The 17,539-nt window shown below is 40.3% G+C and overlaps 1 protein-coding gene across 1 annotated transcript in view; it reads right to left on the bottom strand.

Moving 5' to 3' along the window:
- The window catches only part of ROCK2 (Rho associated coiled-coil containing protein kinase 2), a 107,315-nt gene that overhangs the window by 49,925 nt on the left and 39,851 nt on the right, over positions 1-17,539 (bottom strand). Inside the window, exons 2-3 of the mRNA XM_064146452.1 lie at positions 15,422-15,503; positions 3,309-3,409 (exon numbers count right to left, since the gene is read on the bottom strand). Of these exons, the coding sequence (XP_064002522.1) occupies positions 3,309-3,409; positions 15,422-15,503 (183 nt within the window). The remainder of the gene's footprint in view (positions 1-3,308; positions 3,410-15,421; positions 15,504-17,539) is intronic.

Raw genomic sequence — 17,539 nt, 5'->3', positions numbered from 1 at the left:
ATTAACAGTCATTTTTTTGCTTGGTATATTTAACAATTACAAATATTTAACAGATGTTTGTGCTACAAATATTTAAGCACAGTAGCACACACTGATAATATGACATTCATGAATTTAACCAATGCACTCAAGCATGTTTTATTTATGGTTCTTTCTGCATTTAGTACTCACTGAAGCAAATTTCTATTTTGATCACAAAATGTGTTGCAAAATATTTTGATTACTGCAAATCCATCATCTGCAACTGTGGTGTTAACATTCTGAATGGAGTAGAAATAGATATAGCTTAGCTCAGTAGTTTAAACTTGTATCATACCTTGTGAGGCAAGAAATCTAGGTATGTGTGCCCTCATCATCAGCTAATATTAGTTCAGCTCTACAGCTGTATTTATTAATCCACTGCTTTTCAGCTGTAACACTGAATAATGTTATGCTTTCTATTTGTATTTTTACATTCTAGAAAAAGAGTCTTCTTTTAAATTGACATGAAATATGGAACAGCTCTGTAGGAGTTCCATTCCATTTTTGTTTTGAAGCTTGAAGGGCTTATTAAACCAAAAAACCCAACACAGCAATAACACAACAAAAAACCCAAATCCCATCATTATCTGACCAAGTTACTATGCATTACATTATAATGATGAGGGAAACCAGTAGTTTTCCGACACCTCTCAAACTACCTAATTGCTCTAAGTACACTGAAAAATCACCTTGACTGTAGAATTTAAGTTGGGCATGACATGGTGACTTAAGAAGAAAGGTTTGCCATTCAAAGCCAGAACAAATCAGTAAATTATATTTTAAATAAAATGCTATAGAGAAAATGAAAGTTATTTTGAAAAAGTCTTCATTGACTTCTCATGCAAGTGCATGAAAAAGGAGCATCTCTGCTGGATACCGCAGGTGGACATATACAGTGGAAAAAAGTCTAACACAAGACCTTGAAACAAACTATTTGCCATGACTGCCAGTGGAAAGAGAGCAAACTCTTTCTCAGAAAGCTTTCCTGCAGTAGCCCCATCTCAAGTAAGAAAGGTTCTGTTGAAGTTTTTGTGTTTTTAACCTCTTGCCAGCAAGGATCAGATCATCCTCAGGGATGATCTAGCATTCTGTGACTCTGTGATATAGTAATTCTTTTAAACTCTTGTTTGAAAGCAGAGATCTTTGAAAATGCTCCTCTCCATATTTCCTAAATTCTTCTGGAAAAAATAAAGCACAAAGTGCAAATGACCCAAAAAGAATTAGGAAAGAGTGAGCTGTGTTCTCATGTTGTGACACTTAGATGATAGATGTTGCCTTAACAAAACCAACATAAATCACAAAAATTGCTGATTAAATGTTGTTAACTGCCACATAAATTATATTTATATTTGCAAATTACCTAAGTCATGCAGACAGTGTCATGGGTTTTTCACTCCAGTTCCAATCAATTTCATCAATACTAATACAGAAAATACAAATAACTTTATGAACGATTAATAATTGATTGTCATACACCATGTATCACAGAATCATAGAATCAACCAGGCTGGAAGAGACCTCCAAGATCATCCACTCCAACCTAGCACCCAGCCCTAGCCAGTCATCTAGACCATGGAACCAAGTGCCTCATCCAGTCCTCTCTTGAGCACCTTCAGGGATGGTGACTCCACCACCTCCCTGGGCAGCCCATTCCAATGTCAATCACTCTCTCTGACAACAACTTCCTCCTAACATCCAGCCTAGACCTCCCCTGCCACAACTTGACACTCTGTCCCCTTCTGTTGCTGCTTGCCTGGCAGAAGAGACCAACCCCACCTGGCTACAGCCTCCCTTCAGGTAGTTGTAGACAGCAATGAGGTCTGCCCTGAGCCTCCTCTTTTGCAGGATGCACACCCCCAGCTCCCTCAGCCTGTACCTCCTATAAGCACTTCAGTGACAGGATCTTGTCACCATTCCTCAACAAAATTCCCAAACATCTTTGTGTTTTCCAAAACTGCTTTACATTACCAGACAATATGACTTTCCCAGCTTCCTAGAATGAAACCACCACAAAACAGCAAAATGTGAGTTCTATGTCAAAAGACATAAGCAAAAGGGTAATTTTTGTTACTTTGTAGTAACAAGATAACAAGCTTCAATTGCTGTAAATTAGTCGCTCCTGTTTCCATTGACTTGCTTCCTATCTCTTAAAAAATGCTTACACAGGAAATAATGTTGGATCAGCTGGTGCACAGTTCATAGAATCAACCAGGTTGGAAGAGACCTGTAAGGTCATGCAGGCCTATCCAGTCAACTAGACCATGGCACTAAGTGCCTCAGCCAGTCTTTTCTTCAACACCTCCAGGGACGGTGACTCCACCACCTCCCTGGGCAGCCCATTCCAATGCCAATCACTCTCTCTGTGAAGAACTTCCTCCTAACATCCAGCCTAGACCTACCCCGGCACAACTTGAGACTGTGTCCCCTTGTTCTGTTGCTGGATGCCTGGCAGAAGAGACCAACCCCCACCTGGGTACAATGTCCCTTCAGGTACTTGTAGACAGCAATGAGGTCACCCCTGAGCCTCCTCTTCTGCAGGCTGCACGCCCCCAGCTCCCTCAGCCTCTCCTCATAGTGCCTGTTAGCTCGTGGTGTCTGCATTCTCAGATTCTATTTGGTGCTTACATCCACAGGTTATTTCAAAATTGATCCAAATCAATGCATTAGGTACATATGCTCACTGTTTTGTGCTATTCATCACACAGTATGACTTGGAAAACACCAAAATGAAATTAATATTAGACTGTGCATGACAAATTAAGTTACTTTTTGTATTTTGATTGTTTGGAGGTTTTTTTTTTAAGTAGAATTCCTCTGCAATATAAAGTTAAAAAGTAACCCCATTCTAAAATGAGATATTATGTCTATGATACAATATTAAGTGGACAGTATTAAGCAAATTTTACATGAGTTGTATCAACTAAACACAATCAAAGCAGCACAATTTTAAGAGCAAACTGGGTTTTTTTGGTTGCACTATTAGCTGCTCTTTTATAGGAATGTTTCAGACATTATTACACAGCCAAAAAAAAAAAGTCATTACCATGAACTGCCTTGTCCATTTTGATTGAAGGATAGCACACTCTTTCCCAAGTCATTCACCCCCAGCCCATCATGTTTAAAACTTGGAAGTATTGTTTACCAAGCACAGAAATGATCTCATGATACAATGAAAATACAATTTATTCTTTGCCAGAATGCATTTTTAGATACAAACGATGCCAGACTAGGGGAGGTTTTGGCTAGAGCCATAAATCTGTCTAATCATTACATCATTACGTTCTTACCAGCTGCACTTCTCCAAAAGCTCCTCTTCCAATCACCTTAACAACATCATAGTCTTCAGCTTTCATTTGTAAAGCTCGGATTTTTTCCACAATCTTCTCATCTAAAGCAAATAAAACAGAAGTTGTGATCATGCATGTATTAACAGAATAGCACTTTTCATTTTGAGTCAAAATAAGCTGATTTTATTTAAGTGTTTAGAGCCTTCTTGGTATTTGAAATCTGCAGCCACTGTTGACATCCCCTCTTGTTACAGTTGGGAAATCATTACCCACCTACCTTTAGCTGTAACAACTGAAACATCATTTGGATTCTGCTGACTCTCATTTCACACCTTTAAGAATCATTTACAAGTTTACAGGAATACTCTGGGAAGAAGAAGAACCAGGGATGCCTATCTTGAATTTTCAGACAATCATTCATTTCCACCCCCTGTTCTGCCAGGATCCAGTGGCAATGCAGGAATGTGAAGTACCTGTTACACTCAAAAAGCACTGCAGGTTGAACCTGCTCCTACAGACCTGGAGGCTTCAACAGCAAATGGTGAGGTATACAAGTCAGTAATCTTCATGTACAACTTTGGACCATGCAAGGATATGACTTCTAATTGCCTTGTTAATTCCACAGAAAATACTGAGTGTATGTAACTGCTGACCACCTGTTGGCCATCTCAAAGTGTTTCTTAGTGTTCACTGGTTGTGTAGTTCTACACGTTATAAAACTAGGTCTATAATACTCTGTTCAAGAATCCTCTGGTACAAAGTTTTGCAGATAAGGTCTTTCAGCATTTTTCTTGCAGAAATCTCTAAGTGAAACCAGTGAAATTCTGACCTCTGATGCATTCTAAAAATATATAAAGGTAATTCTTTTGTACATGTAGCATGCTAGTGAACGCAATCTTGTCTGAACGACCTTTAAAATTCTATTCTTATTACAAGGACAAAAGATAATTGGAGCAACAAATGGAATCCATAATACTGGAGGTCATCTTCCGTGTGTGTGACAAGCTTTGACACCGCTTCCCACACACACTCACAAAGGAACAAGCAAAACAGGTTAGCTGAAGCGAGACTACTACCAGGGAAGAGCATGAAATTGTATGAAAAGCTGTAGGCACTTATTATCAGAGAGAAGGAGAGGTGTACAATGTGAGATCCACATTTAGGGTGAAAGACCAAGGAAAGTGATCCCAAGAAAGGCATTAAAGGAGATATCAGATCTGAATATAGGAAAATAAAAACAATCAGAGATACAGTTAATTCAGTGTGACATTAAAGATGACATTGTCAGTGGGGAGTTAATGATAACAAACACCAGTAAATAGTTTAACCATTCCTATGTACTCATGAAGAGCAACCTGGCAGCCTATAAGTAATCCAGGAGATGGCCTGGCTACCAAGAATTTTGACCCATGTGAGCAACAAGCCCATTGGGAGAGGCACTCTGATCTGTTACTCATGAACAAGAAAAAACTGGTGAGGGATGACAAAGTCTGCTGCAGCCCTGGCTGAAGCAACTGTGAGATGGTGGTATTAAAGATCCTGAGAGAACTGAGGAAAGAAAACAGCAGACCTTTGGACCTCAGGAGAACAGACTATGGCTTGTTCAGGGAACTCACTGGTAGGATCCCGTGGGAAGCTGCTGTAGAGGGTAGAGAAGAGTGGGTTGACTTTCAAAGACAACGTGTTCATAGAGCAAGAACAATCTGTTCTAGTTAGCTAGAAATCAAGCAGGCATGGCAGACAGCCAGTTTGGCTGACTTGGCAACCTCTGCCTTGACTCAAGCACAAATAAGGAAAGGTTTGGAGCATGGAATCAGGTCCATGCTACCTATCAGGAATCTCTCAAGCATGCAAGGATGGAATTGGGAAAGCCACGTTCAGCTGGAATTAAAACTAGACAGCATTATGTAGGGAATCAAGAGCCTTTATAAATACACTGGCAACAGAAGAAAGCACAAGGCAAATGTAGGTGCACTGCTCTGAGTAGCATAAGGGATATAGTACCAAAGGACATGGAGAGGATGAAGGTATTCACTCCCTTTTTTACCTCAGACTTCAATGACAAGCTCTGTTCATAGGCCCCTTAACTGCCCGAAGCTAGTAGAAGAGTGTGAGGCAGTGAAGTATTGCACTAGAGGAAGTCAAGAGTTAAGAACCAATAAAGCAAATGACATACACAGGATGCATCTCAAGTGTGCTAAAGGCACCAGTCAACACCATTACCAGGCTATTCTCTGTCACCTTTTAAAGGTCATGGCAACTTGGAGAGGCTGCTGATGACTAGTAAAGGACAAATGTTGGACTGTCCTTGTTGTAGAAAGGCAACAATGAGGATGCAGAACACTACAGGCTGAAGCAGTAGCCTAACCACAGTACCCACAATGATCATGGAACAAATCCTTCTGGAATCCACTTCCAAGCACTTGACAGACAAGCAAGGATGGGAACAGACTGGATCCAAAAAAGACAAACTATATTTAATCTTATTGCTTTCCATGCTGAGATATCTGTCAAGAATCCTTGACTGCCATGTGACTTTCAACACAGCATCTCAAAGTATCTTTGTAGCCCAACCTGCACAGAGAATCCACCTGAAAGGTGGATCAAAAACTTGCTGGAGTAATGGTGAGTGGTTCAAAGTTGACATACTAGAGAGCAAGGCTGCTCCTAAGAGGGACCCAGACGGGATGGGTATATGAACTGACAGGAACTTCACAAAACTCACCAAAGACAAATGCAAAGTCCTGTAGCTGGGCTGGAATGACACCACACAACAGCACAGGATGGCACTCACCAGCTACAAGGCACTCTGAGAAAGAGGACCCGAGCTCCCCAGTGAACAAGATGATGAACAAATAGGAATGAGGAGCAGCTGATTGCATTCAAGGATGCTTTGCTAAATGCATAGAGAGTATGTTGAAGGAATGCTGTCTAGTATTGAGCTCATTGATGGAAGGATAATGTGTAAACATTCTCTAGCTTAATGGAAGGCTGTCAGGATGCTCAGAGTGGGACTACATGATGCACAAAGAGAATCTGAGAGAACTGAAGTTTTCCACTTGGGGAAGTCTAAGTAGTTGGCCTTTAGAGGTGCGAAGTGAAAGGACAGGAGGCAGCATACACAAGTTGGAAGATCAGAAATCCTACATTGTAGGGAAAGAATCCTGAGAATTGGGGAATTAAGTAGATTGTTTGGTGGATATGCAAACTCTCAATCTTTGGAAATTTTCCAAATTCAGCTGCACGAGGACCTGAATAACCTGATCTAACACAGAGAGTTGGACCAGTTGACCATCAGAGGTCTTTCCTAATGTGTGAAAAATGCACATAAATATGCAAGTAAAGTTTCTACTTTCAGGAAGATTAAATGTGAAGGGAAGAGATTTAAAAGAAAAAATGTCAATTATCACAGAATTGTCAGGGTTAGAAAGAACCTCAAAGATCATTCAGTTCCAAGCCTCCTGCCATGGGCAGGGACACCTCACACTAGACCAGGTTGCTCAGAGACCCATCCAGCCTGGCCTTAAAACCTCCAGAGATGGAGCTTCCACCACTTTCCTGGGCAACCTGTTCCAGTGTCTCACCACCCTCATGGTGAAGATATTTTTCCTAATATCCAATTTGAACCTACCCACTACTAGTTTTGCTCCATTCCCCTACTGCTATCACTACCTGACATCCTAAAAAAGTCCCTCACCAGCTTTCTTGCAGCCCCCCTTAAAATACTGGAAGGCCACAAAATAAGGTCTCCTTGGAGTCTTCTCTTCTCCAGATTGAATAACCCAAACTCTCTCTGTCTGTCTCCATAGGAGAGGTGCTACAGCACCTCAGATTGAAAAGACTCTGCTAGTAAAGCTGTAAGACCAGAGGCAACCAAAAACTCAAGTAGACAAATGTGCTAAATTCAGTGTACCAGTAAGTGTAAAGTAACCTGGAATGTGGCCAAGGAAAGGAGCTGATACAATTCTGAGGCTGTGTTCTATAGTGAATCATGAAAGCTTAGAGAAGAAACATAGGACAGCAACACCGAGTGTATTATCTCACTCATGTGAAATAATGTTCCAGTTTGAGAAGGGAAGACTGTGCTTGGAAGCTCCAGCACAAGACAAGAATAAATGCAAATTCACAGGAAGCAGCAACAGAGAGGGAATATCAGCAAATTTCAAGACAGAGAGGATGAACAATTACATATTTGAACACAATGTTACATCTCACAAGGGAGGGAATCACATTAATTTATTTTCAAGTGTTTCTGAGAGGCTTCAAATCTTTTCACATATGTGAGATAAGAGCAGGGATTTAAACATGGTGAAAGAGTAAGATGTAGTCTTACATAACTCCACTATTGGTCAGAAACTCAGAGGAAACTCACTTCTCTGTTTAAAATGTAACACAGAAATTAGGAACAACATTAATAGAACTCAAGCGAAAGTGTTGAAGCATTAAACACTACAGTTAAGCAATGAAAAACCTAACAATATATGAAGCAAGCAAATGAGAGGCCAACTTAGGAATTACCAGTCTCATCATCCCTGTGAAATGCTGAGCATGAAGAAATGCTACTTGCTTTACTAAAAGATGAATTGAATAGGAATTACAACAGAAGTAGGATTAGTCCAGGGGGGAAGAGACCTACAATAATGATCTAGTCCAACTACCTGACCACTTCAGGGCTGATCAAAAGTTAAAGCATGTCACTAAGAGCATTGCCCAAATGCTTCTTATGCAACAACAGGCTAGGGCCTTAAACACCTCTCTAAGAGGACTGTTTCAGTGTTTGACCACCCTCTTGTTAAAGAAATGCTTCCTAACGACCAGTCTAAACCTACCATCTGACACAGATGTGAACCATTTCCACATTTTCTGTACCTGGATACCAGGGAAAAGATATAAGCTGTAGAGGTTGCCCCTCCTAACTTCTTTAACTAATATACAGTAATCTTAGTTTAATATAATAATTATAATCTAGGGATGAAGGAGTTGTGGACAGATGGATTGTCTGTTTTATCACTGAATTTAACAGATATGGAACAGATAATCAAAGCATGGAACTAATCTGCAACAAAAAACAGGCCTCAAGAAAGCAAGCTCAGAGAAACCCTGAAGCAATGCCATAATTGCAACATACTGGATCATATGATTTAGTTCATGTATCACATAACATGATCTAATTCAAAGTGCAGGAATATTTTCTTTGTAGTACAGGACTAAACTTTTCAGAAGGTTTCACATAGATGAGTTTGTGCATTTGTAGTATCTGTTATGCACAAATAACCACAGACTGCATCTCAGAGATGTGCAACAGCATGAAGCCCAGGAGAAGAAAAATGTTAGGTTTAAAGGAAACATTAGATGGAACTCCCATACCCAGAACATAATGGAATCTTTTAAAATACTGTGACATATGATTGAAGAAGTCCTAAAATATGAGAGTGTCATCACCTATGACTCAGGTTTCTCCTGTAATATAAGTAGGTTCAGGAATGCTTGATAGCAAGTGTGTAAAGACAGGTTTTTATTTACTACTTCAAAATGACACTATAACCTTTAAATAAATGAAGCTTCAGTTTCTGAAAGGGCAAAGTGTTTGGATCAGTCAATGACAGCTGGCAATAAGAATGTCCTTGAAGGTTACAAGTGAAAGTGAAAAAGGAAGTCAATACCTGACTGGAAATGTAAAGTGGAGTAGGGAGGAGCTGAAAAAAACCAAGCTCTTCTGCTCTTTAAAATGAAAAAAAATCATATCCAAGTTATTATCTTGAAAGTTAAAAGAATGTGTATTGGGTAGTTCCTGGGTGTGTATATGTGAGGAATTAGAATGCAAGGGAGTGCAATTTTATCCCCGCAGACCAGACACAGTCAATCAATGACTGCTGTTATGGAGTACATTAAGTCAAATGTTGCTGCCCTAGGCAAAAGTCTAGCCAGAAATTAAACTGAAGTACAGCCAGGAAGTGCTGCAATCACACACACACCCAAAACCAAACAAAAAACACATAATATCTGGTCAAAGGTGTATAAGGAAGAAGCAGCTGCTGGAGACCTTGCAGAAACAGCAGAAACTAGAAGGCACAGCTTCAGATCAGCTGGTGCTTCAGAGTTAAAATGCAAAAGACACAAGAAGTTTTTTTGTCTTACACAGATCTGGAGAAAAAGCAGCAGTCCTCTGACTAGCAGAGCACACATCCCCGACTTAATGAAAGGAAGCCTGGTGGCAGAAGTGTACTGCTTTTTATCAACCAAGTACTCAAATGGAAAAAGTGGTTAATAACATTGACATACAACTTGTTTATACATCTAAGACATTGTCTTAAACAAAGTGGCACTAATTCATGCTCTGCTTGGTAATAGTTGCTCATTTGATACTTCTCCTATTGCTACTCTTTCAACAACAATATTATTAAGAATGGAACTAGATCCCAACCTGCCTAGGCCACTGCAAAGACCTGGCAAGGAGTGGCCTTAAAAAAATGAAGATAAGAACAGTGGGGCAATTAGTTCCTTAACTCAATTTAAGTTCTACAGTGCACTAAATTTCTAAGATTTTTCTTGGCATCTGACATTTAACCTAGGTTGCTAACAGGAAGTATGGAGCACAGAGAATAACAGTCATGACAGACATTAACAACATACCAGATAACGCCTTTCTGCTTGGAGACAAAAACCAGCAAAAGCAGCTCTCCAGGGACTTTGTTCAGGCAGTTAGCAAGCTGCTGGACCAGTGACAAAGCTGTATTAAAAGGTCCTTCTACTATAAATACATCCATTGCCATTACAACCCAGATGCTTGTCCCTCTTCAAAACATCACAGAATCATAGAATCAACCAGGTTGGAAGAGACCTCCAAGATCATCCACTCCAACCTAGCACCCAGCCCTAGCCAATCAACTAGACCATGGCACTAAATGCCTCACCCAGGCTGTTCTTCAACACCTCCAGGGATGGTGACTCCACCACCTCCCTGGGCAGCCGAATCCAATGGCAAATCACTCTCTGGGAAGCACTTCCTCCTAATATCAAGCCTATACCTCCTCGGCACAACTTGAGACTGTGTCCCCTTGTTCTGTTGCTGCTTGCCTGGGAGATCAATAACCACCTGGCTACAGCCTCTCTTCAGGTAGTTGTAGACAGCAATGAGGTCAGCCCTGAGTCTCCTCTTCTGCAGGCTGCACACCCCCAACTCCCTCAGCCACTCCTCACAGGGCTGTGCTTCAGGCTTCTCACCAGCTTCGCTACTCTTCTCTGGACACGCTCCAGTATCTCAATTTTTCTCTTGAATTGAGAAGCCCATCAGCAAATCATCTTAACAGAGCTTTCCAACTTTTGAGTGTGATGGATAATGTATAGGAAGTTCTTAATCCCTTTCAGGAGTCAAAGCTTCTGGATTGTACCAGATTTATTGATGAAACCACACCTTGTGCTGCTGTTTGGACTTCCTCAAAATCCACTCTTCATACTCTTTTACTCTTGTTGATAAGATTCTAAATGATTAAATATTTTTAACCATTGCTCAAAGTTGTTGCTTTCTACTCTCAGAAGTTAAAGCAGCAAATAGGCTACAGAGTACATGCAGGGGTCATCACCAAAAAAAGGCACAAGCCACTAAGACATGATTCAATACTTGGCTAATCTCAGATGGCTTAAAAAGTGACTTGGAAGAATTTACTCAACCTGTTGTCATAGCCCGGATAACAGAAGAGGAAAAGAAAAGACCATGAATGATTTGTTACCTCAAGCCCATGCAGTGAAGTTCAAGTTTCTTTTCTAAAACAAGTAAGCCAGTTTTTAGCTCTCTAAGGACTGTGAGATTCCTCTCATTGTTTCATGAATTAAATATTACCTTATGCTTTCCTGTTCCACAGACATCCAAAAACCCCAGCAGATTAACTAGAATCCTAACCATTGATTAAAGCAATATAGAAGACTGAAAAAGAATAGTTGTATTTTATGGGATACTTGTATGCCTCTTGTAAACAAAACATGCTCTGCTTTGGCTTAATACCTTAAGACTAGTAAAGGAAAGCAGGCAAAAAAAAACCCTCTTGCATATCAAATACATTAACAGGCTGCTTTTGCAAAATGGTCACATCTAATAAGATGCTACAATACAGGCAGCTCATTGTGGCTTTGTGAAATGAAGTATCGTAGAATCACAGAATCAGCCAGGTTGGAAGAGACCTCCAAGATCATCCAGTCCAACCTAGCACCCAGCCCTATTCAATCAACTAGACCATGGCACTAAGTGCCTCATCCAGGCTTTGCTTGAACACCTCCAGGAATGGCAACTCCACCACTTCCCTGGGCAGCCCATCCAATGCCAATCACTCTCTCTGGGAAGAACTTCCTTCTAACATCCAGCCTAGACCTGCCCTGGCACAACTTGAGTAAAACACTTGATAATCAGTCAAGCTGATTATCAAATATTGTCTCAGCTGAGACACAAAACTGTTTCATTTTTAAATTAAACCAGGCTATTAATAAAACATTAACCTGGTTAGGAACAAGTTGCAGTAGATCTGGAACAGGGTGTATTCAAGCCCCTGGGATTATGGGAGAAAAAATAATTTTCCTTCTCAATGAAGTGATTAAATCAACCAAAAGTGTGATGACTACTGCAGATTTCTGCTCAATTTTTGGCTTTTTAAATGTGGATTAAACCAATTGTAAGCAACAATTCCACCTCAGCTGCTTCGCCGTGCGTTATACAGTGCTAACTCACAAGAGGGGCCTGCCACCTCTCTGCAGTTGCCTTCGGGAAGCCTTGAGGAGGGATGCAGGCTCCAGGCCCCTGGCACAGAGCACTCATCAGAGTGTGTCAGAACCTTTTGACAGTAATTCTCATCCAGGCATTTGCTACAGCTCTTCAGATGCTGAGTAAAATCAGAAGAGACAAGAACTCACTGTTCCCTAACCTATGAGAGTAACAATTTACTGTTCTATAAATTCTTAATACATTTCCCAACTCTTCTTCCAAGTCCAAGGTAGTGAGAGGCTTCAACAAGCAAGTGTGTGCTCTTCCTTTCCACTGACACCTGCTATCCCCAGAAGAGTTTCCAAACAGACATGACCTATGGGTTCAGTGACTTCACATTAATTGGCAATGTCAGTAAGAACCAAACTGTCCTCACACTTTTTCCTGCATCTCAGCAGCTCTCTGTGTGCAGGCACAAGCATCAGTGAAGTAAAATGAAAATCAGAAACTGATCTTCAGGCGTTTGTTTTCTTCTCTTTTTCTTACTTTTGCCTGATTAATTTTAACAGAAAGAAAGAAACCAACCAGCTACCCCACTCTTTGCATGAATTCTGCATAGTTCCCCAATCTGGTTCATAACAAACCACACAAACTCCCCTGCCAGAAAGGACTTTGAAACAAACCTCTGTATCAGATCTGACTCTTTCAGTTGCAGTGCTCTAATACTATCAGCTTCAAATATTTACAAAACTTCATAAATATTAGAAAACCCCAACAAACTACTTATGCTATGCAGAAGCTATGAAACACTATTTTTCATAGTTGTAGAATCACTAAAGATGGAAAAGATCACCAAGATCATTGAGTCCAACTGTAACACAATTCCCATGACCTGAAGTGCCACATCTACAGGTTCCTGAACACTACCAGAGATGGCAACTCCAACATTTCCCTTGGGCTACCTGTTCCAATGTCTCACCACTGTCTCAGCAAAGATTTTCCTAATGTCCAATCTAATCCTCCACTGACACAACTTAAACTCATCTCCTTTCATCTTAGTTACTTGGGAGAAGAGACCAACATCAGCCTCATTACAATCTATTTTCAGGTAGCTGAAGAGCGCATTAAGATTTCCCATAAGATCAGCCCATCAATTTAACCCATCCAGATCTCTCTGCAGTCCCTTCCTACCCTCAAGCATATTAGCACTCCTGCTCAGTTTAGTGTCATCTGCAAACTTGCCAGACACTATGGAAACTGGAGATAAGTCACAGTGGTGACTCTTAAAAGATATGCATGGCCTCACAATGTGTAAGCAAAACCAGTCAGCTCTTACATGGTTTCTAAGTTCAGTAGGTAAGGATAAGTCTCCCCCTAAAAACTCCTAACTACTGTGGTTCTTTTTTCTTTGTAATACACCTCTTTAACTAGTACCTGGCTACTTCAGCTATAAACTTTCATCTGATTTTTTAAAAAAGGGTAGTAACATAAGTGTGAATGAAAGTATATTTTTGGAGTTTTGTTACTGCTGGTACACTGCAGGCTTAATAGTATTTGCTATGACAATGGGAGAGCACTTAAGAGTAGGAGAACATGCTACAGGCTTCAGAAAATGCAGGAGACAGCAAGAATGTTCAGGGTTCTTCAGGGGCTGTAGAAATAAAGAATAAACAAGAAACCTGTTCCAAAGGTTGGATTTGTTTTCCCATAGTTTCTATTTTTCATAACCAGAAGATAGTAGTCTTCTGATTACAAAAAGGTAATAGGATAGGGCTAGGTGCTAGGTTGGACTGGATGATCTCAGAGGTCTCTTCCAACCTTGTGGATTCTATGACTCTACTGCAAAAACCACATTGTAATGTAAAGGTGCATCCAAATAGCTCAGAAAAGTTACTGATACTGTCACTGATGTTTGGTTTTGTTGTAGATAGGGCTCTTCCCTCACATCATACATACAATGCACAGCTGCACTGCAAAATTCCAAACATAAAATTCACTACAAGTGACTACACCAGCAACCATTTCAATGTGGACCACAACTGGATATTCAAAAGAGTCTCAGAGCAACAAAGGGCAGACAGAAATGTCTCTTACTAGTAAGTAATCAAAAGAGAATCATAGAATCATAGAATTAACCAGGGTCAAAGAGACCTCCAGGATCATCCAGTCCAACCTAGCACCCAGCCCTATCCAGTCAACTAGACCATGGCACCGAGTGCCTCATCCAGTCTTTTCTTGAACACCTCCAGGGGCGGCGCCTCCACCACCTCCCTGGGCAGCCCATTCCAATGCCAATCACTCTCTCTGTGAAGAACTTCCTCCTAACATCCAGCCTGTACCTACCCTGGCACAACTTGAGACTGTGTCCCCTTGTTCTATTGCTGGTTGCCTGGGAGAAGAGGCCACCCCCCACCTGGCTACAACCTCCCTTTAGGTAGTTGTAGACAGCAATGAGGTCCCCCCTGAGCCTCCTCTTCTCCAGGCTAAACAACCCCAGCTCCCTCAGCCTTGTATCTGCAATAGAAAGTATGTTTTAAAGGAATATAGTCTCTAAATAATCTCAGTACAAGGCACAATTGGTCCAATGATTACTCATTGCAACTTATATTTTAAAGAAAGTAATTCACTATTTTGACTATAGCAAAAAAAAATGTTGAGATACATAGAAAGAAAAACCTTAACAGCTGCTCTGATATAACAATCTTCCATTTTCATATGCACAATAAACTCCAAGAGCTATCTACAGTTAATTTTGGGACTCACAAATGTTTACACAAAGGTTCCAAAATGTGCCAACAGATTTTAAGGCTCAATAACTTAGTTTTAGAAATCTACAAAAGGTTTCTCTGTTAGATTAAATAAAACTACATAGACAACATTGGCATTTTGAGTAGTTAATTTCTAAAGAGTAGTAACTATGATATGCTTGTAAATCAGGAGGAAGTTCTTCCCAGAGAGAGTGATTTGCCATTGGAATGGGCTGCCCAGGGAGGTGGTGGAGTCCTGAAGGTTGTTCAAAAAAAGCCTGGACAAGGCACTTAAGTGCCATGGTCTAGTTGATTGGACAGGGCTGGGTGACAGGTTGGACTGGGTGATCTTGCAGGTCTCTTCCAACCTGGTTGATTCTATGATTTTATGATTATGTTGCTGCACATATTTAAGATGAAAAAAAGTAACAGAAAAAGATCTTTCCTATTATAGTTGTGAACACTACAATCCACACATGGTACTTTCCAACGTGTTTTCAGTGATACAATTACTTCCTAGAGTGAAACTGCTCTGTAACAAATGGTCCTCAAGGCCTTCTGAATACAGAAGTTCAGAGTTATTAAAACTAGTAAAATGAAAATCAATAACACATTTCTAACAACTCCTGTGACTGAGATCACAACAATGTCTTTAAGGGCCACTTGTAACTTACATCTATTTAAGAAATTATCGATGTTCTTGTTTTTCCTCAGTGCCGGATAATCCAGATCAAGGACCAAAGAATTCAAGCCATCCTGAAAAAAAAAAGGGGGGGGGGGGGGGAAGAAGAAAAAAGTTAATTTTAAGTTCTAAAACCTTAACCAACACCTTTCTTAAAACTACAAGTTGAAACTGATTATGTATCATTTCAGCTGTGTAGTCTCCAGCAAAAGACAGACATGGACCTGCTGGAGTGGGTCCAGAGGAGAGCTGAAATAATGTTCAGAGGGCTGCAATGCCTCCTCTGTGGGTGCAGATTGAGAGATTTGGGGGTTCTCAGCCTAGAGAAAAGAATGATTCAGAGAGACCTTCTAGCAGCCTTCCAGTACTTACAGGGGGCCTACAGGAAAGATGGAGAGGGCCATCTTTCCTGTAGGCAGTGCAATCAGGCAGCACAATCAGGCAGCGCCATGAGAGGACAAGGGGTGACAGTTTTAGGCTGAAAGAGGATATGTGAGGGTGGAGAGGCACCAAAGCAGCTGCTGATGCCCCATCCCTGGATGTGTGGGTGAGACTTTGATCAGCCTGGTCTAGTGAATGGCAGGAAAGTTGGAACTTGATGATCTTTACAGTCCCTTCCAACCCAGCCCATTTCATGATTCTGACTCAAGCATGGATTAAATTCTTAGTAGGCCAATCAGTCAAGCTCTTGGGTATGTTTATAAACCAGCAAAGGAGCTAACACACACTGACTTGCTTCAAGTTGGTTTATAAATAGTACAGATACAGTACCAATGTTTAGTGGCACTGGAATTTAAAGTGGAGTAGTAGTTTTAATCTTACCATTAATTAAGCAATCTAAGTCATTAAACACTGATTTAAGATACTCAGTTCAGGCAAGCTAGGCTTTATTTATTTATTTATTTCCATTACACTTACCCTGCATATTTAAAACTATCAGTTTGTATTATCCAGAGTATTACTGTGATCACAGTCTTTCTGTCTTCTCATTTTGGATAATCAAAAAGCATGTACATATTTTTATTCTTGGAAGAAAAATGACCTAACTGAAGAAGACAGTTCACCATAATTCAAGCTCACAAGACCAGATTATTTTTTTTCTGAGTGACTTCACAGAAGTCAAGCCAGAACTCTACATGCCATTCTGCTTCCAATTATCAGTGCTTCCATAGAAAATAATTGAAACCTCTTAAAATGGCAAGCAAAGAGATCACCAAAATCTAAACTCAAAATAGTACTACAAATGCCTATTCTAATTTAATTCCACCTTTCAGCAGTTTAGAAACACTTTAATAATTACTCTTCAAAGCCTTTTCCAGTTATGCGGGGACAAATTAAAGTAAAAAATAGTTTCAGATACTAAGGAGAGACAGAGACTCAGTTAATACTCAACATCTCCAGTTGGACATGAACTGGCAGCCTTGGTCACTGCTCTAAGAAAAAATCCTGAAAAAAATCCTCTTTGGGTTTTTGAGCCTTGACAGGCAACACAGAGACTTAAGTCAGAGACCAGATCGTGTTTTTTAAGGGGAAGCCAGTAGAACTCAACAATTTATCAAGTCTTCTCAATAACTGAGGCTATAGCTAAGAACCTGATGATTTTATTTTTTTCTTACTATATCAGAGAAGGAGGACTAAATTCGTGCAATCATTCTAATACTATATCTACCTGAACAGAGTTAAAGGCAAGGTCCAAGGTTATTAAACACGTTTTGAATGCCAGACTGTGCTAAATACATACGCACCCAAGTATGACTGTGGAGATGTAGAAATATCACTTTTCACTACCAAACATGTCCATGATTGAGCATACTTTCAAAACTAAGAGATTTGACTGTAATTTATTTATTACTTTTTATCTTCTTACAAACCAAAGTGTCTTAGGAAGTGTCCTAGACAAGCCAACAAAGTATGGGGTAGACAAATGAAATGGATTAAAAACTAGCTGAAAGACCAGGCCCAGGAGACTGATCACAAAGAAGTCAAGTTGAACGTCAGTCATCAGTAGTGTACTCCAGCACTCAACACAGGCAAGTGCTGTTTAACACCTTCACTGTCTTCATTACATCTCCTGTACCCTGCAGTCAATACAAAAGCAGGGGAGTAGCTG

The sequence above is a fragment of the Pogoniulus pusillus genome, chromosome 7 (assembly GCF_015220805.1).
Source record: "Pogoniulus pusillus isolate bPogPus1 chromosome 7, bPogPus1.pri, whole genome shotgun sequence".
Taxonomy (NCBI): Eukaryota; Metazoa; Chordata; class Aves; order Piciformes; family Lybiidae; genus Pogoniulus; species Pogoniulus pusillus.
The sequence above is the reverse complement of the archived record's forward strand: the minus strand, read 5'-3'. Positions and strand labels throughout refer to the sequence as shown.